This window comes from Takifugu flavidus, chromosome 16 (genome assembly GCF_003711565.1).
Source record: "Takifugu flavidus isolate HTHZ2018 chromosome 16, ASM371156v2, whole genome shotgun sequence".
Lineage (NCBI taxonomy): Eukaryota > Metazoa > Chordata > Actinopteri > Tetraodontiformes > Tetraodontidae > Takifugu > Takifugu flavidus.
This window is the reverse complement of record NC_079535.1, coordinates 4,425,576-4,450,532: the sequence shown is the minus strand read 5'-3', so window position 1 is coordinate 4,450,532 and position 24,957 is coordinate 4,425,576. Positions and strand designations below refer to the sequence as shown.

General features: G+C 50.4%; 2 protein-coding genes across 2 annotated transcripts in view; one reads left to right on the top strand and one right to left on the bottom strand.

Annotated features, from left to right (window-relative positions):
• Positions 1–19,926, top strand: part of fndc3ba (fibronectin type III domain containing 3Ba) — a 61,994-nt gene extending 42,068 nt beyond the window's left edge. The window contains exons 9-28 of the mRNA XM_057011565.1: positions 4,106–4,164; positions 5,672–5,823; positions 5,905–5,964; positions 6,044–6,182; positions 6,423–6,476; positions 6,591–6,715; positions 7,388–7,562; positions 7,723–7,809; positions 8,275–8,410; positions 8,738–8,809; positions 9,272–9,390; positions 9,514–9,619; positions 9,786–9,958; positions 10,090–10,203; positions 10,281–10,430; positions 10,548–10,828; positions 12,499–12,723; positions 14,810–14,976; positions 15,386–15,513; positions 15,814–19,926. Coding sequence (XP_056867545.1) covers positions 4,106–4,164; positions 5,672–5,823; positions 5,905–5,964; positions 6,044–6,182; positions 6,423–6,476; positions 6,591–6,715; positions 7,388–7,562; positions 7,723–7,809; positions 8,275–8,410; positions 8,738–8,809; positions 9,272–9,390; positions 9,514–9,619; positions 9,786–9,958; positions 10,090–10,203; positions 10,281–10,430; positions 10,548–10,828; positions 12,499–12,723; positions 14,810–14,976; positions 15,386–15,513; positions 15,814–16,125 — 2,834 coding nt within the window. The 3' untranslated portion in view covers positions 16,126–19,926. The remainder of the gene's footprint in view (positions 1–4,105; positions 4,165–5,671; positions 5,824–5,904; positions 5,965–6,043; positions 6,183–6,422; positions 6,477–6,590; positions 6,716–7,387; positions 7,563–7,722; positions 7,810–8,274; positions 8,411–8,737; positions 8,810–9,271; positions 9,391–9,513; positions 9,620–9,785; positions 9,959–10,089; positions 10,204–10,280; positions 10,431–10,547; positions 10,829–12,498; positions 12,724–14,809; positions 14,977–15,385; positions 15,514–15,813) is intronic.
• Positions 19,927–21,382: 1,456 nt separating this feature from the next.
• On the bottom strand, positions 21,383–24,799 carry ghsra (growth hormone secretagogue receptor a). Its single transcript, XM_057059322.1, has 2 exons — positions 23,085–24,799; positions 21,383–22,643 (listed from the first exon to the last, which is right to left on the bottom strand). The coding sequence occupies exons 1-2, from the start codon at positions 23,911–23,913 to the stop codon at positions 22,339–22,341; spliced, it is 1,134 nt and encodes a 377-aa protein (XP_056915302.1). The 5' UTR covers positions 23,914–24,799; the 3' UTR covers positions 21,383–22,338.
• Positions 24,800–24,957: the final 158 nt, after the last annotated feature.

The window sequence follows — 24,957 nt, the reverse complement described above, 5'->3', positions numbered from 1 at the left end:
TTCTCAGCGTGAAACCTAATCAGTCAGTTTTAGTGCGTTCGTATTTGTGAATGAGAGTGTAGACGTTCTTAATTTGTTGTGATTAAAAGACAAAAAGTGTTTTCTTCTTCTTGAGTGGGATCGGGGGGGGGGGGGGGGGGACTGACCCTAATGAGTTTCCATCTCATCAGATCCACATTGTCCTACTTTGCCTCATAGAATAGGATTTGAATCTGGAATTTTCCAGGTGTTTTCCAGGTTTGGGGGGGGGGGGTGTCAGGAATCTGGAACACGTAATCGGTGATGATGAGCGCTGAACAGAGGATATAAAAAGCTATATTTGAGTCAAGGCAAGTGTTAAAGAGATGAGACACACAGGAATGTGTGTGTTCCTCTGTGTGTGTGTGTGTGTGTTCTTGTACTTGCTACATACTGAGTACCAAAATCGGCATTTCACTAGCAAAATGAGGACTTTTTGGGAAGTGAGGACATTTCACAAGTTCACAGGACTGTTTGAGGATTAAGATGTGTTTTTTTAGGTTTAAGACCAAATTGGTTTGTGTGTGTTTGTGTGGGTGGGTGTGGGTGGTTGTGTGTGTGTGTGTGTGTGTGTGTGGTGTGTGTGTGTGTGTGTGTGTGTGTTTGTGAGAGAAAATCAGTGTCATTCCCATGTTAAATATGAGCAAGTGGCAAATTAGCTTAGTTTAGTTTAGCAGAAATACTTAATATGGGAATATGGCTTTACTGTTGTTGCTTTTGGGTTGCCAGGCAACCAGCAGGGACCGCAGGAAGTTAATGAGCTCATGAAAAAAAATCCTTCAAGCGAGTGCCAGTGTGTACGTGTAAGCTAGTTAAAATAGTTTTCACCACTGCTGCTTCATAAATGACGCGTACCAGGGTGAATCAAATGGCACCATCGTAATAACCATAAAATAATCCCAATCAGTCGTTGGAGCTGGAATGGAAATTCACCAGGTCAGATAAAGACCTGACAGCTAACGCACCCTCGCGACAACTGCTGCGACTCTTAGAGCCTGCTGCTGATCTGAGGACAGCGGTGCTGCTCTGCGCCTGCTGATGATGTCACAGCTCTTTTTGTGCCATTCCTCCCTCACATCCAGCAAAGCCTCGTCTTCCCTCTCACCTTTCATCCCTTGCTCTCCCTTCCTCCCGCTGATCCCGGGCTCCCTCTCTGTCCTTCAATTTCCTTATGTTTTTAAATCTAAACTCTCCCCAGACCCGCCTCTGCCCCCTACTCCTACTGCATTTCTGTTTTTCCTCCATTTACCTCCTCAGCCTTCTGTTGCCCCCCCAAACGCACGCACACACACACACACACACACACATTCCTCATTCCCGGTCATTTTCCTGCCGCGCCGTTGCACTGCCTCGCTCCGTCTAGTCGTCCGCGCTAATCAGAGTCAGGCAGTCAGACGGACAGGATATGAGGTCACCTGAGGAGAGGAAGTGAGGCTGCGCGGGCAGCACATAAACACAGCAGAGGAGTCTGGGTAGGCCGCGCCAGCGGAGATCTGGGCTTTCGGCCGTCGGCGTCGGCCGCGTGTGGTTTTGTCAAGCACTTAAGCGAGCGGACGTGAGCGCCGCGGCGTGCCGTCTGCGAGGTCGGAATTTTACTGCTGATGTCACAAGCTTGTCAGAAGTGCTGAAATATTAATCCGTGCCGTAACTGCGGAGTTATTTCGGTCGGTGTTTTGGTGCAGATGGTGACCTTGAGCTGAGGACAGACTGACTCCATCACGGGGAAGCGTGAACATTAATGTTTAGTCAGATAATCTCACATATTTGGGCACACTAGGTCAATCAAATCCTCATTAGCATGAAGTATTTTGTCATTTTGGCTAACGAGATTGTATTTTTCACTGTAGTGAAGCTGCTTTGGCACAAACAAGGTCAGGATTCGATTTCACGAGTGAAATTACAACGTAATGAGCTCGTTTTGGAATCGGCAACCATGATTAGAAGCCGTAAAAATGCAGCGACGTGAGAACAGTTCTGATCTGCATGGGAAAATAAACACAAATCCATCACTTCCTGTAATTTTCACCTGCATTTTCACAACATAAACACAAATTTAAGTCCTTTTAATGGGCGATAACCAGCACCTGTGTGCAAAGTGTTGGTAAAGTAAAGTTCTTTGAGTGGGAGTGTGTGCACACATATGATCGCACGTGAGTGGGGCCAGTTAGTCCAGATGTTGTTCCCGTGCAACAGGAAGTAATCTGAAACGTGATGTTTTCAGCTATGTTCCACTCTCCTGGAAAACCACCCGGTTTAGGGGAAAACAGTGAATTTTCAATGGATCCGAAGCTGGTGTGCAATTTTCCAGACCAGGAAAATAATGGAAGCTCTCCTGAAACTGTTTGCTAGCTGTGAATATTGTTTAGTTAACATCTGCTCACACCAGCTGTAAGGACGTTGTAATGGAATTTGGCCTCTTTTTGATCCCCGCCGTGCTCGCCGTAGCAGACAAGTAGTTACAAGATCATGTCGTTGTGGCGGCCATGTTCAGTCAGCTGTCTGACCCGCTGACTGACAGGGTGGCTCGGGCCTTTTATTCCATAAAAGAGAAAAAATGTCTCCAAATGGAGGAAAGTGCACATGTGTGTGTGTGTAGGGGGGTGTTTCCTCAGCCCTGATGCAGAGTGTGTGTTCCACCTGCAACACACACAGAAGCTCCACAGTCTCCTGCTTCCACCCCTCATCAGTGTCCTGTAACCTGATCCTGTCGGCCTCGCTCTTGCCTTTTTATTCCCTGCCACACACACACACAGACACACACACACACGCACATTACATACACACTGAGGTCAAATCCAGGTTGCTTCCATGACATCACTGTTGCCATGACTCATAAGTGGACCCCCAGGCACAGTAAGGCCCTCTCCCCTACAAAAACCTGTCAGAAGGACTTAACCACATGTTCATGAGCACGAACGTGATCTAATTCCAGGATCGCTCCGAGAATGTGCCGATATTCCCAACAAAAACTTCTATACACACACGGGCCGACTGTACATGTGGTCAGATGTGTGTGTGATGGTTGACCTCCACGTCCTGCATCACATTAACAGAAACAGGTTCATGTGATTGACGGCCCATTCACACACACACACACACACACACACACACACACACACACACACACACACACACACACACGATGATTCACAGTTGTCAGACTCAGATGGAGAAAGCAGGCCTCACAGTCGGAAAAAGCCTTGGCTCATGAGGATCACACAGGAGAAGGCCTAATGTTCCGGTCACACGTACACACACACACACACACACACACACACACACACACACACACACACACACATGCTCTTAGTTCTGTAATTCACCTGTAGACGCGTTGTGTCATTGGAGCTGTAACATACTTGACGAGAGGCTCCCAGGATGGTCACAGTTCTCATCTCCTTCTATCAGAAAAGATTCTTCTTCCTCTTCTGATTACCTCAGAATTTCTCCAAACTGCTGATCTTTAATTATGGGATGGTCTCCGTGTCCATCTCCGGGCCATATGAGTCATCTTTGATCCCTATTTTATGCGTGTAGTTCAGGAATTTGTGACTAATATTGTTCTGCGGAGCGCTGGATAATTTAGTGCTCTACTTTTCCAAGAGCTGTGCTCATCACTGTACGGAGAAATGGGCCCGATCAAGGGCTGCATCGCTTAACGTGCTTCTTTTCTGAGTTATTTCTGGGTTGTGTTGCCCCATCGTGTGGATAATTAATTATCGACTGGATTGTTTTCACTGAAGTGGTCTGGAAGACACGGTGCCTTTTACTGCACTTTTCTTTGCTTTTACAAGTTTAGATGCTAACCTGGAATAATAAAAAGCTCTAGCTTCTTAGATAGAGCTGTCAGATGGCTTATGGGACATTAACCCACTCCCATTCTCAATGTACAGCTCTGTTTTAACCAGCTCTGATGGAATCACTGACTTGTGGGATTACCGTAACTCTAATTTCAGTAAAAAGTTATGATTGATATGGTTATGATTTCTGTGCCATCATTTATTTTCATGTTTTGCAGAGCGCTGAGTAAAAGGCCTCAAATGCGTCTGTGATGATGAATAGTTTTCCTGTTTCTCTGTGTCTGCAGATCATGATTCAGAGGGGAAACGTGTTCAAGACATGCTGTCTACCATTGAAAAACCACAGGTTGGTACGCATACCTTCTCCCACCGCTGCACACACACACACACACACACCGCTCTCATCAATCATCTACTGTCAGATGCAGTCATAGCTGGCAGGAGGGTTAATATCTTTTCCTAGTCTTCAACCCATCTTTGGAATGGACAGACATGTGCGGACAGTAACGTTATATAGGTTATTACAGTGTGTTTTGGGGTCTGCCGTCATTTCCAGGACTCGTCACAGTCTCAGGCATCAATGACGCCTTGCTGCCACATGAGGGCAGCATTTGCCCAGACATGCCACGCACAGCTATATATATATATATATATATATATATATATATATATATATATATATATATATATATATATATATATAATTAATGGGCAGAAAACAGCATTGACTGCTTTTCTCCCTCCTCCAGGGGGATGTGAGTAAATGAGGTGTTTGTTAGGGAGGAACCGCTCACTCTGAAGCGCTTTGGTCAGCAGGCTGCTCAAATGGACTGTTTGATGAGTTTGGAAAAGAGCGTTAAAGGAGGAAGCCTGATAGATTCCACTGCGCTCAGTGCAGACGTGGTCGCAGGTGTTGTAGAATCGAGCTCCAAATTCTTCATACCCCCCCCCCCCCCCCCAGTTTAATAAAAATATGAGAACCATCCAGTGATCTACTTTGTGTGCAGCGCCCTCTCCCCTCACATGTCTGGGAGCTCACAGCACGCCTCCATTTACATGCACATGGCAATTTGATTATGGCCAATATGCCCAGTAAGGCATTATACCAATTATAGTGATTACGCAGGCTGGTTAATGTGCATTCACGTTCATATTTCCGGGCCTCGGCGCAAAGACAAATTAATCACCGTCCTCAAATCAGATTAAAACTCAATCCTGCCCATTAGTCTTTAAACGTAGCGGCAGATATCTCACATTTTCTCGCAGGCATCACGTTTGCGTTTCGCGACCGAATCTGCACGGATGAAAGCGTCCCCCGCCGCGTCTCCCATCGCCGCTTCAGTCTCCGCCTCAGCGGTGCCGGATAATAAACAGATGGTTTCTCGGGGATCACTGTCGACAAGCCGGCCTCTAATTGCCGCCCCTCGTCCCTCACCTCTGCCGTCTCGCCACGCTGTCGCAGCGTTCTGTTGTGACAGCGTTGTCTACCCCCCCTTCTGTCTGCCTGCCGTGCACGTCCCTCAGCATGGCTGCGGTTAGCAGCAGCCTCCAGGCACAGTTGTTGCCCAGTCGGTGGATATGGAGTCTGGAATAGCAGCAGACTGTACTAAATCAGAGGAAACTGGCTCTCCCACCATGTGCCACAGCTTAAGCTCCCCATAAACATCCATACGCTCGCGGCTGACTCGCAATAAAACACGCAGGAATGTCAGAAGGCCTATTTCTGCCGCTTTGCTCGTTTAAATGTTTTGGTTTTGCTCCGTCACGAGGCCAAAGATGCTGAAAAGCTGCAATATTGATGCTGCAAATCCCCCCCCCCCCCCTCCGCTCCATAACGACCGTCCTCGTTGCAGGTTACCGATGTGCAGGCCCGCGCTGCACGCCTGTCCTGGGCTCCCCCGGCAGGGCTGGTGAACAGGCACAGCAACGGGATGCCCGTGTCCTGTTGCTTCGAGGTGTCGCTTTCGGATAAGGGACGAGACGGGAAGTATCGCCTCGTGTACAGGTAGACGATGCGTAACAAACGAGCCGAACGCCACGCTTCAGCGCGCCAGCGAGCCTGATTGTGCGTCTGTGTGTCTTTCAGCGGAGAGCAGCTGGAGTTTCACCTGAAAGACTTAAGGCCAGCGACAGACTATCACGTCCGGTGAGGATTTAGCTCCAAATCTGGGTTCTCCGCCCTCTCCACCTGTTCCGAATGTGGATCTCCTGACCTTGTGTTTCAGGGTGTCTGCGACATACAACTCGGTGCGAGGCTCCAGCTCCGAGGCCGGCTCCTTCACCACGCACTGCAGCGTCCCCGATGTCCCGTCGTCCCCGAAACTCACCCACCGCTCTAAGAGCACCCTCGGCCTACAGTGGAAGGTACAGCCGCTCCTCCGACCCCCCGGCCTTTGGCCCGCTGACGGGGTGGGAGCCCGTCTCTTCATTCTGCCCTCTGAGCCTCTCTGCATGAGTCATTTTTACCCGCTGACATCAGTTAGCCAGACAGGATATGAGGTCATTGATGAAAACATGGACGGCCTCCAGCCCGGCGGATCACCAGCTAATCTCCTGCTCTCTCTTGTCTCCCGTCTCCCGGCTCATTTCCCTGTCATCCATCAGCCCCCGGGCGACAACGGATCCAAAATCACAAACTACCTGCTCCAGTGGGACGAGGTACGCGTCGCTCCTGACGTCCAACACGTCACGCTAATGCTCCTATTTAAACTTTTAAGACCTATCAGTGCATCCAGCCCCCCTCCTTACGTCAGCGGTGTTTTCTCTCTGCAGGGAAAGAAGAACAGCGTCTTCAGAGAATGTTACTTCGGGAGCCAGAGACACTGTAAACTGACCCGACTGTACCCGGCCTGCGGCTACACGTTCAGAGTGGCTGCGCACAACGACATCGGCGCCAGGTGCAGTTGCTGCAACATGTTCATGAGCGCAGACGGGTTTGATTTTGGAAATCTCAGCACAGCCTGTGATGTAATTGAGCAGCTGTTATCAGGGATGGGACTATTTAGGGGTCACGGGTCCATTAAAAGCTGTAACGGGTGCACTGGTGGGCTGAGGGTGCACGTGCTCAGCCAGGGGCAGAATGAAAGGAAAGCAATTGCCAGCAAGACATTTTGCATCCACGTATTTTCTCGCTTTCTATCTCTCACAATTATGTGGATAATTGAAACGACTTTAAAGCACTCGCACCCTTTCCCAATGGGGCTGTTGTGGGTCCTGAGCCATCTTCCTCTGCCGTCTTGTCCTCCATCTCTGCCTCCTCCATCCTTCACCAACCTCCCCTGATCTGTGGAGGAGAAGGTGATGGAGGGCGGCGAGCGCGCGGGAGGAGCCATTAGCTTTAATGCATCCGTCAGCCGCTGCAGCCTGACTTCTCCTGGGAAGCCACGTGCAGACCGACCTGCTCGTCACACGGGGGCTTTTGATCGTTTGCCATTTTTCTGGGGTTCCGATCCCTCCCCCTGCACCTCCTAATGGAGCCGCTCCTCAGATCTCCTGTCTGCTCTCTGACACCTACATACTCCTCCGTTATTCCGTCCTAACGTCACAAAAACGTCCGCTTGCTGTTGCAGTGGCTTCAGCCCAGAGGTGGTGTTTTACACCACGGGCACCCTGCCCGCCCTGCCGCTGGCGCCCCGGCTGGTCAAGGCCGGGGTGTCCTGGGTGACCCTGGAGTGGGGGCGACCTGAGGGGAGTCCCAGTGAGGAGCAGCTCAAATACACGCTGGAGATCCAGGAGGACAACACCGTGAGTACCGCACGTCCCAACACTTGACCTTCAGTTTCAGGGTCGCAGGGGGTCAAGATTCTTTAAATATGTGGGTGTTGCAGTAAAGAGCGCTTTAGTAGAGGGCAGCATGTCAAAAATGCCACTTAATGATGGAATTAAAGTGAGATTTCCCCCCCAGGGAACGGACTTTCATCCAAAGTACACTGGAGAAAACTTGACCTGTACTGTACAAGGCCTGAAGAGGAGCACGCAGTATAAATTCAGGGTAAGCGGCGGCGCGAGCGTGCACGAGGGTGCGTCAGTGACGGCGGGGCCTCTTTTGCTCTCTATTTATCTGCCCGATTTCTTTGAAATCGGGCTTCATTGCAGAGCGAGCCGGGCCGGGCTCATCATCGCAATCAGACTTTTCTGCCTTTCAAATGTAAATCAGCCCCCTTTTTTAATACATGAATGAAACAGAACACTTTACCACCAGAGAATCGGGTCGTAACACGGGGCAATCCACGGGCCCTTCAGGAGGGAGGGACGTTTAGAGGGAAGGAAAGTGAACGTTTGTGTCCTCCAAGCACCAGGAGGAGCCGTGGATGACGGAGAAGAGGGGAACGGCTGCCATGATTCCAGACGGATCCAGTTCTATTGTGTTTCCTCATATTTGTCCTTTCTCTGACGCCTCTTTGCCTTTTCTTTGGCTTGTAGTCCTTTCCTAACCCTCCACATGCTCTCCCTGCAGCTTATAGCCTCAAACACGGAGGGAAAGAGCAGTCCCAGCGAAGTGCTGGTTTGCACCACCAATCCGGACAAACCGGGCCCACCGTCTGCCCCCTGTGTCACCGCGGCGACCCCCTACGGATTCACCGTCACATGGGGTAAAGACATAACCGTGCGAGCTTCTGAGTTGCCCCAGAGCGCAGAAGGCTGTTTACTCCAGCCCTGCCGGCTCCGCAGGGGTCCCGGCCGCGGGTCTCAAATGTGATCTTTATTATTGCGTGTGTTATTTCATATTATCATAAAGTCTGTGTGTATTCAGCCTGACGCTTTTATGAGCGTTGTCCCGAGCGGCTGCAGCTACACGCTAATGCCGGAGGATGCTAAAAGGTCAAAAACCTCTAAAATCGGAGGATTTATGTCGGCCGTCGTAAACTAGCGCAGTAAAAAGCTTTGTGTGAGTCCTAATCCATCCGTCCCCCCAACAGATCCTCCCCTGGACGACGGAGGCTCCGACGCGCTCACATACCTGCTGGAGATCTCAGAAGGATCCTCCGAAGGTACGTCTGGGATCGGGCTTTCATCCGATCCTCCTTTTCACATCAAAGACGGCGCATCAAAGAGAACAGAGAGAGTCTTTGGGATCTGCAGCAGCGTTCATCAGTCGTTAGCTTAATTACGCTACGTTTAATAGGAACTCGGGTTCGTAGTTCTCTTTTACATCATCGTTTCAAAGGAAAACTCAATTTGATCCCCTCTGCCGTTGCCGTGGCTGCGCGGCCAGACCCATAGATTCAAATGCAGCGTTGCGTAATCACAGCAAGGACCCTCAACACAATTGTTGTTTACACGTTGCATAAAAGCTGTTCACCTACATAATCCAACAACGCAAACAGCACTTGTGTAGATGACGCTCGGTCATCTGTTACGGACGTGCAGCGAGTAGGTCAGCGGGCCTCGCGTGGCCGCGCGCTCCAGGAAAAGGTTTTCCTTCAATTGTCCTTTCCTGTGCGGACGTGCAGGGAGCCAGTGGGAGGTGGCGTACAGCGGCCCAGCCACGCAGTGTGTGTGTGAGCGCCTGGCACCGGGGACCTTCTACCGTCTACGTGTGTGTAGCATCACCACCGGGGGACACAGCCCTGTAGGTCACACACAAACACACACACACACACACACATGTTTATGACGCTGTGATTTTTGGATCTGCCCGACTAATCCGCTCCAAACCGCTCTAAACTGCTCTCTCCCCCCCGCTCTCCTGAAGTGTGCCGCCGGCGTTCCGGTCCCCACGTTAAGCATCCCGCCGGGGCCCTGCCAGCCGCCGAGAATTGTGGGTAAAGCCAAACACAAGGAGGTGCAGCTGGAATGGGGTGAGTGCAGATGTGCACTGACGTTGTGAGAGGTCTTTCCCTTCTGCCGTTAGCCTTAAGTGTTAGCTGGTTATTGGAGATGAGCTACTGGCCTGGTCCACACAGTTTATTACTGACGCTGCAGACCCAGAGTCCCACTTGAGCACGTGTGTCTCTGTCTCCCCAGACCCCCCTGTGCTGGAGGGAGTGTGTGATGAGTGTGTGTTCAGCCTGGAGATGAGCGAGGGCGACACCGAGCCAGCGGAGGTCTACCGCGGCTCGGAGCTGCAGTGCACCGTGGGTAGCCTGCTACCCGGCGCCACGTACAGCTTCCGAGTGCGTGCTGCCAACCAGGCCGGGGTGAGATTATTAAACCATTTATGAGGGGGGGGCGGGGCGAAGGGGTCGATGGCTGCTACACGGGCCAGAGCGGCGCCGTGGATACGGAAAAAGGCTCAAATCCCATCTGACCGTGTGCGTCCGTCCTTTAGTCCGGCGCGTACTCCGAGCCGACAGAGGTGACGACCGCGGCGGGACCCCCGGGGCAGTGCGGCGCCCCCCTCATCACTCTCAGCGGCAGCACCTGTGCGACGCTCACCTGGGAGGTGAGGACAGACCACAAATCAGGCCGCCGCTCCGAGCGGACCCGACCCGAGCGCTAACCGTGTTCTGGCCTCCGCAGAGTCCCGAGGGCTCGGGCACGGACATCTCCGAGTACCGTCTGGAGTGGGGGAGGGAAGAGGAGCCCATGGAGCTCATCTACTGTGGAGCGGCCACGCAGTGCGAGCTGTCGGAGCTGACGCCGGCCACGGATTATTGCTGCAGGCTACAGGTGAAACACACGTCCTGAGACATCTGAGCGGTTCCTTTCGTCTCGATGACGCTCGTCCTCTTTTAACATATTTTCCCTCCTTTATCTTCTTCGCTGCTTTCTCGCCCTCCGACGAAGGCGGCGAATCAAGCGGGAGCGGGTCCGTACAGCGAGCAGGTGAATTTCCGCACCCCGGCGACGACCCCCGACCCGGTCACCTCCCTCACCCTCCTGGACCTCCCGGCCTCCTCGGAATCGGGCCACTCGCCCTCCACCTGCCTGCTCCTCAAGTGGGAGGAGCCGAACAACAACGGGGCGGAGATCACGTCCTACGTGGTCACTCTGGACGAGCAGACGGTCACGGTGGAGTCGGGAACGACTCACCTGGTCACAGACCTGCAGCCAGACAGTGATTACAGGTACAAGGTTTCTGATGTTGCATTCATTTGGCCCCGATTAGCTTAGCATTAGCTAGTTAGTGCTTAAATTCATCCCCTTTGAGGGGGAGGAAGAGAGAAGTGACTCTAACTTACCTGAATAAATTCAATCTTAAATTAAACGAGAACGACACAAAACTTAGAGCACCGGCTTTAAAGCTAAGCTAATTAGCAATGAACGTTTTCACATCTGAAAACTGGCGCAAATCGTCCTTCATGGTGAATTTAACGGTGTGGTTCATTATTCGTTTGACAAAGACGTAGCAGGTGAGCAGCATTAGCAGGTTTTTCTTCCACTTGAGCTGCAGAAAACAGCTAATCGGAGTCGCCGACTACCTTTGTTATGCCCTTGTCAGTGGTTTTGCTGTTACCTGAGTGTGTGTTTGTGAGCACGCAAGAGATTATGCTGAGAATTCCCTGAATTGAGGGAGGGAGAAGCTGTGTGTGTGTGTGTCTGTGTGTGTGTGTGTAATCCACATCACTGTTTTCATTCTGAGGTTGTTTTTGTCCTGATGTCACTCTGTTCTCTTGCATAATAGCTGTCACACCGTGCGACACCGTGCATGTGTGTGGACCTGTGTGTGTGTGTGTGTGTGTGTGTGTGTGTGTGTGTGTGTGTTACTGTGTGTCATAATGACGGTAATTCTGGTTGTTATTTACAGCAAAGGGTACTTCAGATCACATTGTCGTGTTTTCTGGGTGTATTTATGAGGTGTTGCCAATACGTGGGCTTGATTTTTAAAATGAGAAGTCCATCTAACCTCATTTTAATAAATAATTTAGGTATAAACCATTCAGCATCCATTTATTCAGTTCTACGTCCTCCCCAACATAAAGAAGAAATTTAGACTTTCTGAGAAGGTTTTATGGCGTCGCGAATCCAACAAGTGGCTAAAGGCAGACGTCATCTTTGCTAGCAATGCTAACAGCACTGCTAAGCAGTCAAAAGCTGACTTTAACCGCCGTAGTTGGTTCTTAGACTGAGCGTTTTCGTAACAAATAATAAATAGCAGATTGCAGGTAGCTGTGATGCCTCAGAAACATAAAAAGCATGAAAAAGAAAACAACAGCACAGGAAACACAGCCCAACAACATGTTTTCCCTCATTATCGGGAGCTGGGCTCGGCTCGCTCGGCGTCAGTTACCCAGTTGATGGAAGTTGCCCTTTCATCAGAGCTGCGAGAGAGAATTAGGAGGAAAGGTTATATAGCTACCGAGAATCAGACATTTAAATACCAGCTGGTAGCCCTCTTTAGCTTAGGGGTCCTCCGCTGAGGCCCATTAAAAAAAACAAACGACTGTTTGGACTTGATGAGCAGTGTGTGATTTCTCATCATATGGTCGGTGAAAATCTCTCCTAATGAGATCACGTAACCCAACAAATGCTGCCAGTTCTGTGTGCGGCACGATTGGAGAGGCTTTTATGCTAACAGCTAGTTCACCAGAGCAGCTCCTCGCTGCAGGCTACTCAACAATTTCCAAAATTGCTCTGCAATCCCACGTATGGCTGCATAATATGGATTTTAGCGCGTTTATGTCCATGGTCTGTGCGCACGTACGGCCATTATTTCCAATATATGAAAATGACCCATTTTTCTACCTTATGCGGATGATCTTTATGCGTCATCTCTTCCTCTCACCGTGTCTCTTAGCGTCCAGATCCAGGCTGTAAACGCTATCGGCTCCAGTCCTTTGAGTCCGCCGCTGCTGGCTAGGACACGCCCCCTGCCCCCGGCCCCGCCCCCTCTGGAATGCGCGGCCGCCGGCCCTCAGAGCCTGAAGCTGAAGTGGGGCGAGAACGCGGGCGGCCTGCACACCCGCGTCCTGCTGACTGACGACGTGGTCTACTCGCTGCAGATGGAGGACAAGAACCACAGGTGAACCGGAGCAGCGCACCGTTAACGGCGTGATGCCACGTTAGCTTAACGTTAGCTCGGCTCGCGACACGTTTCCGTCTCCTGAACCCAGCTGAGCCGTGAAAGCGAACCGGGGCTCAGAAGGTCAATACTGAACCGTACGCTTTCATTTTTTTCCCGGGTTGGAGGTAACCAGATGTACCTTTACATAGTCACGCCGGGAGCATGCGGGGCCGTCTGGGATGCCGCCTTTAAGAATAAACACTTCATTTGTCTGAGTGGGCTGACAGTTTTGCCAAGGAGAGCAATGGGGCAATTAGGAGACGGAGGAGGCTGGCTGAGGCAGAGCGGCGTGTGGAGAACAGGTTTGGATCGAGGCCTGTGACGGCTGCAGCTGCTGTTTCTGTGTCCGTCAGGCACGTTTGCTTCCTGCTTTTGGCCCAAATCCTCATTTGCTGATCAGTCAAATCAAAAAGCTGACCTGTAATGAGCATCGGAGCGCCGCGGTTATCCCGCCTTCGCCGTTTCCCACCTGTTCGCCCGCCGGCTCTCCCTCTTTATCCGGCGTCCTCCCATCCCACTTGGCCGACGGTCAGTATTTGAATTAGCACTTAGCTATCATCATGTCGACACCTCGGCACCCCATAAACGATCCAGCAGGCGGCGGGCAGCAGATGGGGTCCCGTCTGGGAAAGCTGCGAACCTCTCCAACACGTGCGCACATGGCGAGGGATGGTAGCGGCCGTGTTAGCCTGTGGTGGTGCAACTGGCTGAGCTGTTAATAGCCGCAACGCTAGATTTGATTATTTTGCTGCTCGGCGGGGAAAAAAGACAGACGTGAGGCCTCCAATGACCCGGAAATAATGAAATAAATGAGGGACGACCCCCACGTGAGCAACAGGTCGACGTGCACGACGGTAAGAGAGGGAGAGGAGGCAGCAAAGGACAAACGGAATTTGATATCAGCGTCCTGGGTCCTGCCAGGCGGGAAAAACTGGAGAGGAAGCGGCTGCGTTAATGGCTGATGTGAATCTCCAGAGGTCCTGCTGGGGTAAAGTCACCTTCCTCACAGTAAAATGAGATAAATACATTTGAATTAGACCTTCCAGAGACAGCAGTCGGGGGAAAGGGCCAAAAACCAAATAGACAGTAATGCAATTGGCTTAAAATAGGGCAGCGAAGGAATTCATCAGCCAAAGCTGGAATTATGTTTGCCGCTCCTGCAGCTGGCACTCCGGAATGTTGACAAACCAGAGAGTTTTCCACTTTTAATCCTTCTTTTTCCGATGCCCTTTTCCACCTCCTGCCATATTTCATGATTAGCAGCGACAGATGTGATTTAATCATCTGTAGTAATGATGATGAAAGAGGGGAGGTGGACAGGTTGTGTTGGGGGGGGGTAAAGGTGCTACTGCAGCCCATAGTTGACCAGATCAGGGGCCAAAACCAGATTCAGCCAGATTCTCCTGGTTTCTCCCCTCTGGCAGGATCCGGATCGCCCCCGTCACCGTCGTGAATAAAGATAACCGATCCTCGTTAGCCAGGCGTCGATCGCTCCGGGTGACGAGAGCTTGTTAAAATGGAGAGGTTGAGAAGTGACTCATCTTTCTGGGGGGGGTTGGGTTACGCGCATGGTTCTGTAGAAAAGGTCGATCGGGCGGTTCCCCTTCAACCCTGATTCCCCTTCGCCCCCTGACCTCCTCCAGCTGAAGATAACCACCCGCTCAAATGAGCTCTTTAACGATCCAATTAAATCCGCTTCTGTCCGTGGAAACGAGCAGAGTTTGGAGAAGATCTGCGCGCCAGAGCCGCTCTCGCCGCGCCGCTCTCGCCGCGCCGCCTTGAGAGCTCTAATGAGAGCTCTTCATCAGTCCGTCGCCACCCACCGTGAGTCATGGAAAGGTTGGGAATGATCCATCGGAGGTGCAGCCATGAGTGAAATCCGGCTCCTCATCCTTCATCCCTGCTCTTCAAGGTTCCTCACGTCTCCAAATCACCGGCGGTCGCTCCCCCCCCCAAGTCTTTTACCCCCCTCCCTTTTCCCAACTGCATGTTTCCTCCCTCCACGTGCGACTCACCCCCCCCCCCCTTCCGTGTCTCCTGGCAGGTTCGTGACCATCTACCACGGCCCCAGCCACACCTACAAGCTGCAGCGGCTGATCGAGTCCAGCAGCTACAGCTTCAGGATACAGGCCATCAGCGCGGCCGGGGAGGGGCCTTTCTCTGACACGCACACCTTCTGCACCACAAAGTCTGTGCCCCCTGCGCTCAAAGGTACCTTATAACCCCCCCCCCCCGCTTCCAACCAGTCTAGATTTGCAATCCACCCTCTGAAAGCTTAAACTGCTAAAATGCTGATTAAAAAACCAAACATTGTTGCACATCGGAGGGGTTGTTGTCAGATACGTGTGCTGGGTCCTCATTGTTTGCAGGGGGGGGGGGGGTTTGAAGTACGCTGTAAGGGAGGGAGGGGGCTTATACTCCAAATGGAGTGATTGCATTAGTGTTCATCAGTCATTTAGCATTAGCAGAAAAAAGCTATGCTTCGGTGAATTGTAGCCATGGCAATTTCTTCCAAGGGTGGACGATCTGATATCTTTGTTGCAACACTCCCCCCACTCCCCCCGTGTCTTAACTGTTATTGAAATCTTATCCAGGGACTGAGATGATGTTGTTTTTGCAGCTCCCAGAGTTCATCAGCAGGAGGGCAACACGTGCGAGATCACATGGGAGACCGTCCCACCAATGAGAGGAGATCCTGTGAGCTACGTGCTCCAGGTGCTGGTGGGCCGCGAGTCGGAGTACAAACAGGTTTGTGTCGCACAGACGTAACACTCCAACCATAAAACAGCAAGCAGCCATTTCCCACTTCACCTCCATTAGCGTCAGTTATCTTCCCCTGACGCCTGTCGGATGCTGCTAGCAGCTGCGGGTACCTCGAGTTAGCTACCTGTGGCTGCAGTTTTCCACTGTTTGTAGTCAAGTTGGTTGATTTTATTTTAGGTTAGTTGCAGCTGGATTAACGTAGCCGCTGTAGCAGACAGCCTCTGCCTCTAGGCGCTGCTAGCTAGCTCGCTAGCTTTGTAACCATCGCTCTCCTTCCATTAACAGCTTTTTAAAGGCGAGGAGGCCTCGTTCCAGATCTCTGGTCTGCAGAGCAACACAGACTATCGCTTCCGTGTGGGGGCCTGCCGGCGATGCCAGGACTCTTGTCAAGAACTTTGCGGACCACTGAGCCCCTCCTCCCTGTTCACGCTGCGCCGGCAGGAGGCGTCGTCGTCGGGGGAGCCGTGCGCCACGGTAGCGGGCAAAGGAGCCAGCCTGATCTCCAGCGACGAGCGCTTCGCCGCCCTCATCGTGTGCGTGTTCGCGGGCTTCTCCATCCTGATCGCCTGCTTGCTACAGTACTTCTTCATGAAGTGAGGGAATTTTTAACTATAGGATAGAAAGAGAAACAAAAATATCTATGAAAGAACCGAATGAAATCAAAACACTTGAGATATCTACGGCTATGTATGTTTTTTAGTCAACCGTATCGATTCTGTTCATTCTTCCTCCTCCACCTCCTTCCTGTCGTCTTCTGCCTTCGCTCAGCTTCGTCTCTGTCCTCGTCTGCCGAGGGACGCCTCGTCTCCTCGTCCAGGAAACCAACCTGATAATCAAGCCTTAAACTAGCTGTGAGCAGAGCGCTTGCTCCTCAGACCCACTCGCATGTTTCCTTCTTTCCTTCTTTCTTTCTTTCTTTTTTGAAGAGAACTCATATCCTATAATGTTAGAGAACGTGTATACAGTATTTGTTGATGGTCATCGCCTTGTTTTTTGTTTTTTTTTCCTGTTGCTTCCGCTGCAGCCTTTATCCGTTTCAGCCATATTCCAGTCTTGGCCTCCAACAAGCTTTAGCAGTTACTACCGTGCGCATTATTACCGTTGTTATTATTGATTTATACTCTCCAGGCTGTCAGTCTGTTCGTGCAATCTGCACCCGCTCTCTCTCACACACACACGCACGCGCGCGCACGTGCACACACACCTTTCCTCCAATCACATATCAGTCCTGAACATCCAATCGCTCATCAATTCAGCTACCAAAGTGATGCAATTCATGTGGTGTAAGATGCTGCTATCCTGTGATTTTTTTATTCTATCCTAGAAAAAAGAAAAACCAGTAGTGTGTGTGTGTGTGTGTACACACACACACACACAATATATATATATAAATATATACATATATATATATATATATATAACAAATATATATGATGCTACAGAAGTGATGTAATATAAGTGATGGTAATGTGAGGTCTGAACTACGGGGTCAAAGGGGAGGAGTCGGTGCTCGGAAGCCATGTTTGAAGGAGCCCTTTGACACTGGTCCCGGGTCCGAATATTTTGCAGGTATTTGGGACGTTGGGGTGTAAGTCGGGCTGAGCTTTGTGTTCGGCCGCACTTGTAGCTTCAGAGCCGTCGGTCCCCCTCCGGCGCTCGCCGGGAGCCGCCAGCGGTTAGCTTGCGCCTTAGCCCTCCCGATGGTTCGTCGCTCTACTTTCTCCTTCCGTGAATCGATACGTGTGTGAAAGCTCCTCGTCTTCTCCTTCCTCCCACGTAATCACCCGTAATCACCTTTTGCTCTGGCGGCTCATCCCCCCCTCCGCTCGTCCTCGCTCTCTCTCTCGCTCACTCTAACCACCAAATGGTGCTTCATTGATATCTAATCAGAGCAGTAGCAGGTCTGTGGTCTCTCCTCAGATGGACGTGTCCTCTGGGGACTCAAACTAATGTTCACTAACCAAACGAGCCTTTGAGCAGAATACAACGAAGCAGGGCATTCTGACCCATCCCCCGCTCCCAGCCCGCTCTCAGTCCCTCTTAAACCCCGACACACACACCAAGGTACAGCCCGAGTCAAACCCTGACGATCCAAAGAAATCACCACGGAAACGGGGTTGATGGGGACACGGGGAGAAGGGTGAGGCGGGGGCAACAACAACAACAAAAGGTGGGTCTGCGAGGGGTCTGATCGCCCCTCGGCTCTGATCGTCAGCCTGTAACATACCTCAGGGATAAGGCCTCGCAGAGGGGAGATCTGACACGCCGTGGTCGTCACGGTAACCGCCTCTTCGGCTTCTCTTCGGCTTCCTCCCCGTCTCTCGCCCCTCGTCTCCGCCGTCTGTGTCCTCTGTCTACGCTGTGCCTTGCTCCTGTGCGTCAGTCAGCAAAGCGTTCTACTAGCTCAGAAACACCTTTGCCAAAGTTGACGGGAAAGTTAAGTTAGAGTTCTTTTCTAGGTTTTATTTATACTATATATTTGCATACAGTACTTTACATGCCAATTACAGTGCAATCTTCATTTATTTATTGTTGAAAGATTAAGAGACAAGTGTAGTTATGTACTAATTTTTTTCCTTTTGTAGCATGTTTATTTTTTTTATCATTTTTTTAATGGATGTATGTTAGATTGTATGATTAAGGCCAGCATTCCTTATCTCAGTAACCCTTTAAGCATTTCCCTCACAGCTGTTGGGAACCTATAGCTGATCGGTCCGTACATTGTAGCTATCATTACCGTTTCAGACATGTAACCAAACAACTCTTTGTTTGTGTGTGTGTGTGTGTATTTTGATTTTCCTTCCATCTCCTGTTCTGGTCTTGCATAGCTAATGAGGTCCTGTGATGCTTAGAGGGACATGTAGCAAAGCGGGGTCAAATCACCTGTATGGGGGATAAATGTTGCTGCCTTTGGCTTTTACTTTCTTCTTGTTTAGTTTTATAATGAAGCTTCTGATATCTTTATTTTTGTTTTATTGCCAAAGCGCAGGCTTCTTGTGTCCACTAGATGGCGCACCCGCGCGCAGTCATCTAAAGGGTTCTGTGATGTTTATTGCTAACAACACAGCGTTATGACTATTGTTATTACTATTCTCTGAAAAGGAAAACGAATCAACTTGACCTGTGATTATACTTCTTGTCATGATATCTCATATTTTGTCAAGCAAAATGTGCCATTTTGATACGTGTAGTCCCTTTTTATGGAAGCCCTGATTTCATTATTTTCATTTTCATTTTTTTTTTTTTAAAGAAAAAAGGCAAAAACAATCATGCGATGATTTCAGGCAGATGTTGACAGTAATAATATTTGAGGACTCCTTGTTCAAACTAGTGCTGGTATAGCAGTAGTGAGTATTTTGTATCCAGTATTTTGCTAAGAGATGTGCTAATATGCAGAGATGTCTATAGAGCTATAAGATGAGGTGGTAAAGCGTCGTGGCTAACAGAGTTGAAGCACTTTTATACGCCGAGCATTAGACTTGATTGGGGTTATTGATGAGCGACGAGGTGGAGGGAGGTCCTCCGCTCGGTTCCAGACACTACTGCCAGCGCCGTCTGTTACATTCGTTGGCATTATCCGAGTCATTGGCGTCACTGTGACATTGGCATCGCCCGGAGCGCGGCGCCTCTCTCTAGCTAGCCTGTCGTAGCTGACAGGCGATCGAGGCGCTTTGTCTTTTGTAACGGCCCGATGTTCCGTCGCCCGCCGCCTCCTGAGCTGCCCCTCCCCCCGGGAGGGCAAAGGTCAGGTCCGCAGAGCTCAGGCCAGTCGTGTTGGTTGGTGTCCACTCGGAGGCTGCACGTTAGCGGGCAGGGTACTCCCTTTATGTCCTTCTGATTTTCCAGATGCTGGTGACTTTTGTTTTTGTTGTTTTATTCGTGGACGCCTGGCCCCTCCCACCTCGCCACCCTACAGGTCCTGCACATTTGGTGGCCACGTCGAGAACGAGAGACCGTTAGTCTGCCCAGCATCCTCCCCGCCCCCCGCCCCCCCCACGTCTGTGCCTTCTGATCACTTTCTTTTTATTTTATTTTTTGTACATTTTACAGTAAAGCAGCGATTTTCACTGAGAATTTGGCGATCCGACAAAAAGGCTCACAGGTATTTAACTATTTTTAAGTCAGACAAAGTTTAAGAAGAAGAAAAAAAGGTTTATTTTTACCTCGCGATTTCAAATGAAACATTCCAACGTCGTCATGAAAAAAAGAGAAAATCCATTCGTTTCTTCATGTTTTGTAAATGTAGACAATTTCATATGCATTATATTAAAGAAACTGCCATATCAATTTTAATGTATAGATTTTTGCAAATACTACCCTATGTATGTAAGACGTAACTGTAACTGTAGCGTATATATAATATATTTATGCCCAATAAATGTTTTGATTTTTTTCTGACTTTGATTCCGTTTTGGTGTTTCCTTCTCATGAGGACGCGTCGCCGTTCGGGGACGTTTCAACGTTGAAACATTTAAACATGTTTAGGACTCAGGTCAACAGCTGTGGGGGGTCGCAGAGGTGAGGGAAGGAACTGTTGAAACGCCGTCAAGATCTGGGTGAAAACTTTACAGTTTCTGGTGTTTGATTTTTACAATTTCAACTTTCTTTACAGTTCTTTTTTTTGGGGGGGGGTTAGCCTTGGTTGTGTTTATTCAAGTATTAATTTTGCCGTTTACTGCCTGTGGGGTTTGTGTCGTGTTTTTAGCCTTTTACAGTCTCGGAGGATATTTGGAAAATCCCTTTTACAAATGTTTTACAAATACTTTAACACTGGTGTTTGTTTGGTGTCCTTGTGGGGTGGGGGTGGAAATGAGCAACTAACCAGGGAATATTAAGTTCCAGCTCCAGGATCTGGTCCGACCCAGAGGTGGCGACAGCCTGAATGTGCCGGGTTTGATGGTCACCAGGTTATCTTGAGTCTGGAACTCTGCGGTCCAGATTCATACGTCCTCACAACGACCCCAGCGTTGCAGCTCAGCTGATCAGTGGGACGGGGTCGTCCTTTATCTCAAGCCTTTGTTTGGAGGTGCGGCGGGCCGAGAATGCAGAGATTTCAGCGCTTTCGTCTCTCGCAGCTGCTATTAAATGGAAAGTTTCCCAACACCAGGCTGTTATCGCTCGCTGTCACTCAGGGACCTCAAGGACATCAGGAGAATATAAAGTCTGGGTCAAAGGTACAGCTATATGGGGGGGGGGGGACAAAGCTGTCTGTAAAACCGTTGTTTTCTTAAAAGTCCCTGTTTAGAACGAACGTGTAAAGTTTATTGGGGGGAGAGCTGAAAAGCGGCCTTTTCCATGTAAACACTGAAAAGTGCTCACACTTGACAGAAAGTCCATCTGTTGCTCGTTCCGCCCTGCACAGGTCAGACAGAGATGCGTCCTCTGCAGCCTCCTACTCCTCATCAAGTGGTCGTTTATGCTGTCTCTCCTGCTCAGCCCACATTTAACACACTATTGTGCTTTCTGACTCATTAATCAAACCAACTGTTTTGTGTTTTTTTTTTTCTCTGCAACTTCAAACGACTGTTTGAGGGTTTGGACGTGGTTTTAAAGTAGAATTGGGCTCAGGTTCGAGTTTGATTCAGAGGCGTGGGGTTTAGTCGGAGCCTGGTACCGTATCCTGCCTCGAAAAGACAGCAAAACAAGTCTGTGTGTGAGTGTGTGAGACACATATTCAGACAGACCGTTGGTTCCTCACCTGCGCTGATCTGCGATTATGTACCAGCGTCTTTTAATGTCACACAGAGCCAAGAGGTTTTGCAAGTTTTGGTTTGCTGTTGGCGTCACCGTGGAAACGCACTTGAACCCACTCAGAGATGTTTGGTTATGTAAAAAAGGGGAAGAAAAACATCAAAAAGAGTTACCTTTTATTTTCTCTTTTGCAGCGGGACAGAATTAGTCATTTAAAAAGGACAATCGGCAACAATCATGATTAGCTTTACACCCCTAAGAGCGGGGAAACCTTCTGATATGGTGGAGGCTGTCAGAGGCTAATTACAGCATCACAACATTGATATTTACATACGAATACATGCAGACATCATCACAGACAGATCACAGATCCTTTTTTGTTCAAAAAAGGTGACACGCTTCACTAAATCGGACATTTTACCACGACAGTTGTAGAGAAAAGCTCTCCGGTTGAGCCGGAAACCTTTGTCATGCCCTGCAGAGACAGAGACAGAGACAGAGACTGCCTCTCCCTCTCCATCAGCCTGAGAGTCTGGTTTATCTAGAGAGCTGATTTTTTTCTGTTTGCACTCAAAAATGCCACTAAGAGACAAATTAATGTCGGAGATGCAGTCACATCCCAAGGTCTCCCGTCTGTGGCATCAATAATGTGTGAATGCTGCAACTAAATAGCTTGTATAAACCTTAAAACTACTTCATTTACTTCAAGCTGCGTCCTTTTAACATGAGCTGCGGGACAAAGATGCCACGTCTTTAGAATTGTCTGTATAAATATCACACTAGAGGGCCCAGAGGTCTTTGAGTGTGTTGAACTGGTCTGAAACCTCAACCTGGCTGTGAGCAGCTCATCATTCTGTTGGTTCCTTCTTCAGTTTGAACGTTTGCAATCTTTGACAAACGTTTCACACTCGGAGAAGTCTGCGTTATGGAGGCGCTCAGCCGTTTGGATCAATATAATATCGGATCAATATAAGCACTCCGGCAGCATTTGTTGAAGTAGACCAAGGAAAGAAACATAAAAATGTTGATGTTCTGCTGATGTGCATGGTCAAAGTGCGCCGAGGCTTGCGTGGATGCTCGCTGTCAGACATCATGGCTCCGGGGTCCGTGTGGGAGCGTTCAGAAGCTGACAGTGGACTCCGTCCAGCCTTCTCCCTTCACCGTGCTGGCCGTGCGTCCTCGCTGCGGGTGGCTCTCGCTCACGCCGAAGAGCCGCGCCGCCGCGCTCCTGTACTTCCAGGACATGGTGTTGTACAGGATGGGGTTGATGGCGGCGCTCAGGTAGAAGAGAACCACTGACACCAGGCTGCAGTACTCGGAGAGCAGCGAGAGCAGCGGGGAGGGCGCGTCCAGGGAGCGGAACTGCAGGTAGCGACCCACGTGGAACGGTAGCCAGCAGAGGACAAAGGCCAGGACCACGACCACTGAGGAAGAGGAGAAGAGGGACAGGAGGAGGGGATGAAACAGAAAAATGATCAAGATTTAATGGTCGGGTTTCTGCCAGTGTGATGAAAAAAATGCATCAACAGTGTCATTTTATGGCATCACAAAATGATGGCAAGATTATAAAGATGAAAAAAATCACAATAGGAACAGTCTGCAAAGGGGTCTGCATGCACTTTGAACTTGTTTGTATAAGTTATATTTTTAGAAACCCATTATTTCAGATGTTTTAATGCTTGAATGACTCATTGCTCCGAGGCTGTAAATGTTACTTTAATAAGGGTTAATCAAACCACACATTGCAGTAATGAGCTTTATCCGGTTCTAATTGTAAGAAAAATACTTTTTCTTTGCCATCCACCACGATTCCTGATCGATGTGGAGCAGGACGCGTGCGTAATTTGCGCGCTCATTAAACCTACCCAGCATCTTGATGGTCTGCCTGTTGCTCTTGTCCCGGTAAGCCACCCGAGAGTTTATGGTTGTCTCTCTGTGCCTCAGCCACAGCCGGCGGCCTATGAGGCCGTAGAGAACGGTGAGACAGAACACCGGCATGAAGAAGAACACCGAGCTCAACCACACCATGGCCTCCATCAACCCTGACTCCACCGCGTACTGGGTCATTCTACACTCACGGGTGTCCACGGCCTCCAGCGGCCAGCCACTCTCGTTCATTTCAAAGGTGGGATTTGTAAGTGGCATGCTATCCTGCTCCACTCCAACCATGAGGAACACGGGCCCGGCGCTCAGGAGGGACACTGTCCAGAGCAGAAGGATGAGGGCGCGCACCCGCCGCTTGGTGACCAGCGCCTTGGCGCGCAGAGGGAAGCAGATGGCCAAGTAGCGTTCCACTGACAGCGCGGTGATGCACAGGATGGTTGAGTAAGTGCAGGACTCCGACACGAACTGGAACAGCTTGCAGAGCGCGTCCCCGAACCGCCACGGCCTGTACCTCCACATGCGGTAGAGGTCCAGCGGCATGCAAACGAAGATGAACAGGTCCGACACGGCCATGCTGCACAGGTACAAGTTGGTGGTGGTGCGCATGTCCCGGTACCTACTCACAACCAAAATGGTCATGACATTACCGACCACCCCCACCGTGAAGAGCACCGAGCAGGCGACCGTGATGGCCGCGAGCAGGGGGATCGAGTAGTAACTGAGCGGGGGCAGTTCGAGTTCAGCGCTCCCTGACGCGTTGTGGCTCCCCTCCCAGCTGCAGTTCGGGGAGAGACCGGGGCAGGTGGGCATGTCGCCGCGCGGTTATTCACGGGACCGTGTCTGGCCGCGCCGATTCTGGAACTCGTCAAGACCATTCGGGCTGCCCCTCTCTCCCGGAGTCAGTGTTGGTGCCGCGGAGGTGATGGCGAAGGCTGTGGCGGCCGTGCGTAAAACCAGGATGCGTGCGCACGCTGCAGTTTCTCTCCAAGTGAAGAAGAAAGGAGTCACAATTGTGTGGGAAAGAAATGCGCCTGGAATCCAAACAGGAGACACAACTGCCCATTTGTCTTTGCAACAGCTGTTTCTGTGCTGGAGCAGGTTGTGAGAAGAAGTGAGGAAAAACAAATGGGTTCGAATTCTGCAAACTCCATCAGGATATACGCGTCAGATCAAACTGCGCCGTCCTGCCAAAAGAAAAGCCATCAAAACCAAATATGTAGACGCACTGTTTTGCAGATGAACATCCTTCACGCGTCCCTCCGCCGTCGGTGCGTCCCCGCGTTTGCGCCCCAGTCACAAACAAACCAGTTGATGAGCTGCAACATGTGACGGTGAGTCAGAGGCGGAGTGGCGACAACGGCGCTGCGCTGCCGAGGCTCTGTCCCCTGAAGGACACCCATCAGCCAAACGCAAAAGGGTGAGGCACAACCACCACGCAGACAAGCACGCGCGGACGGAACGGAGGCAGTTTGATCAAAGTCACAAAAACGATGAAAGAGCGTCGCATCTTGAGGGGGGTCGCGAGAGAGCCCGACGCTGATCCGCCACGCATGCCCCCCTACTCATGGTGCGCTTTCATGATCCCGAGTCCAAGTGCGCAGAGCAGCACCCACAGGTGAAAGGATGCTGGGGAGGGAGAGGAGGGCGGGCTACCGGATCCAGGTTTGCAGCGCCACCTACCGGTGCGTCCACATAGGAAACGGGAATTGGCTGTCAAATTGTTGGTGTAATGTTTGAAAATGATCACTGAGGTAGAAACCCAATATTTGCTTTATTTCCAGCCAAAATGGCAAAGTAAAGAGCCAGCGAAGCCTTTGAGTTCTGTTCCGCGATCTCCATGATCTTGTTATCTGT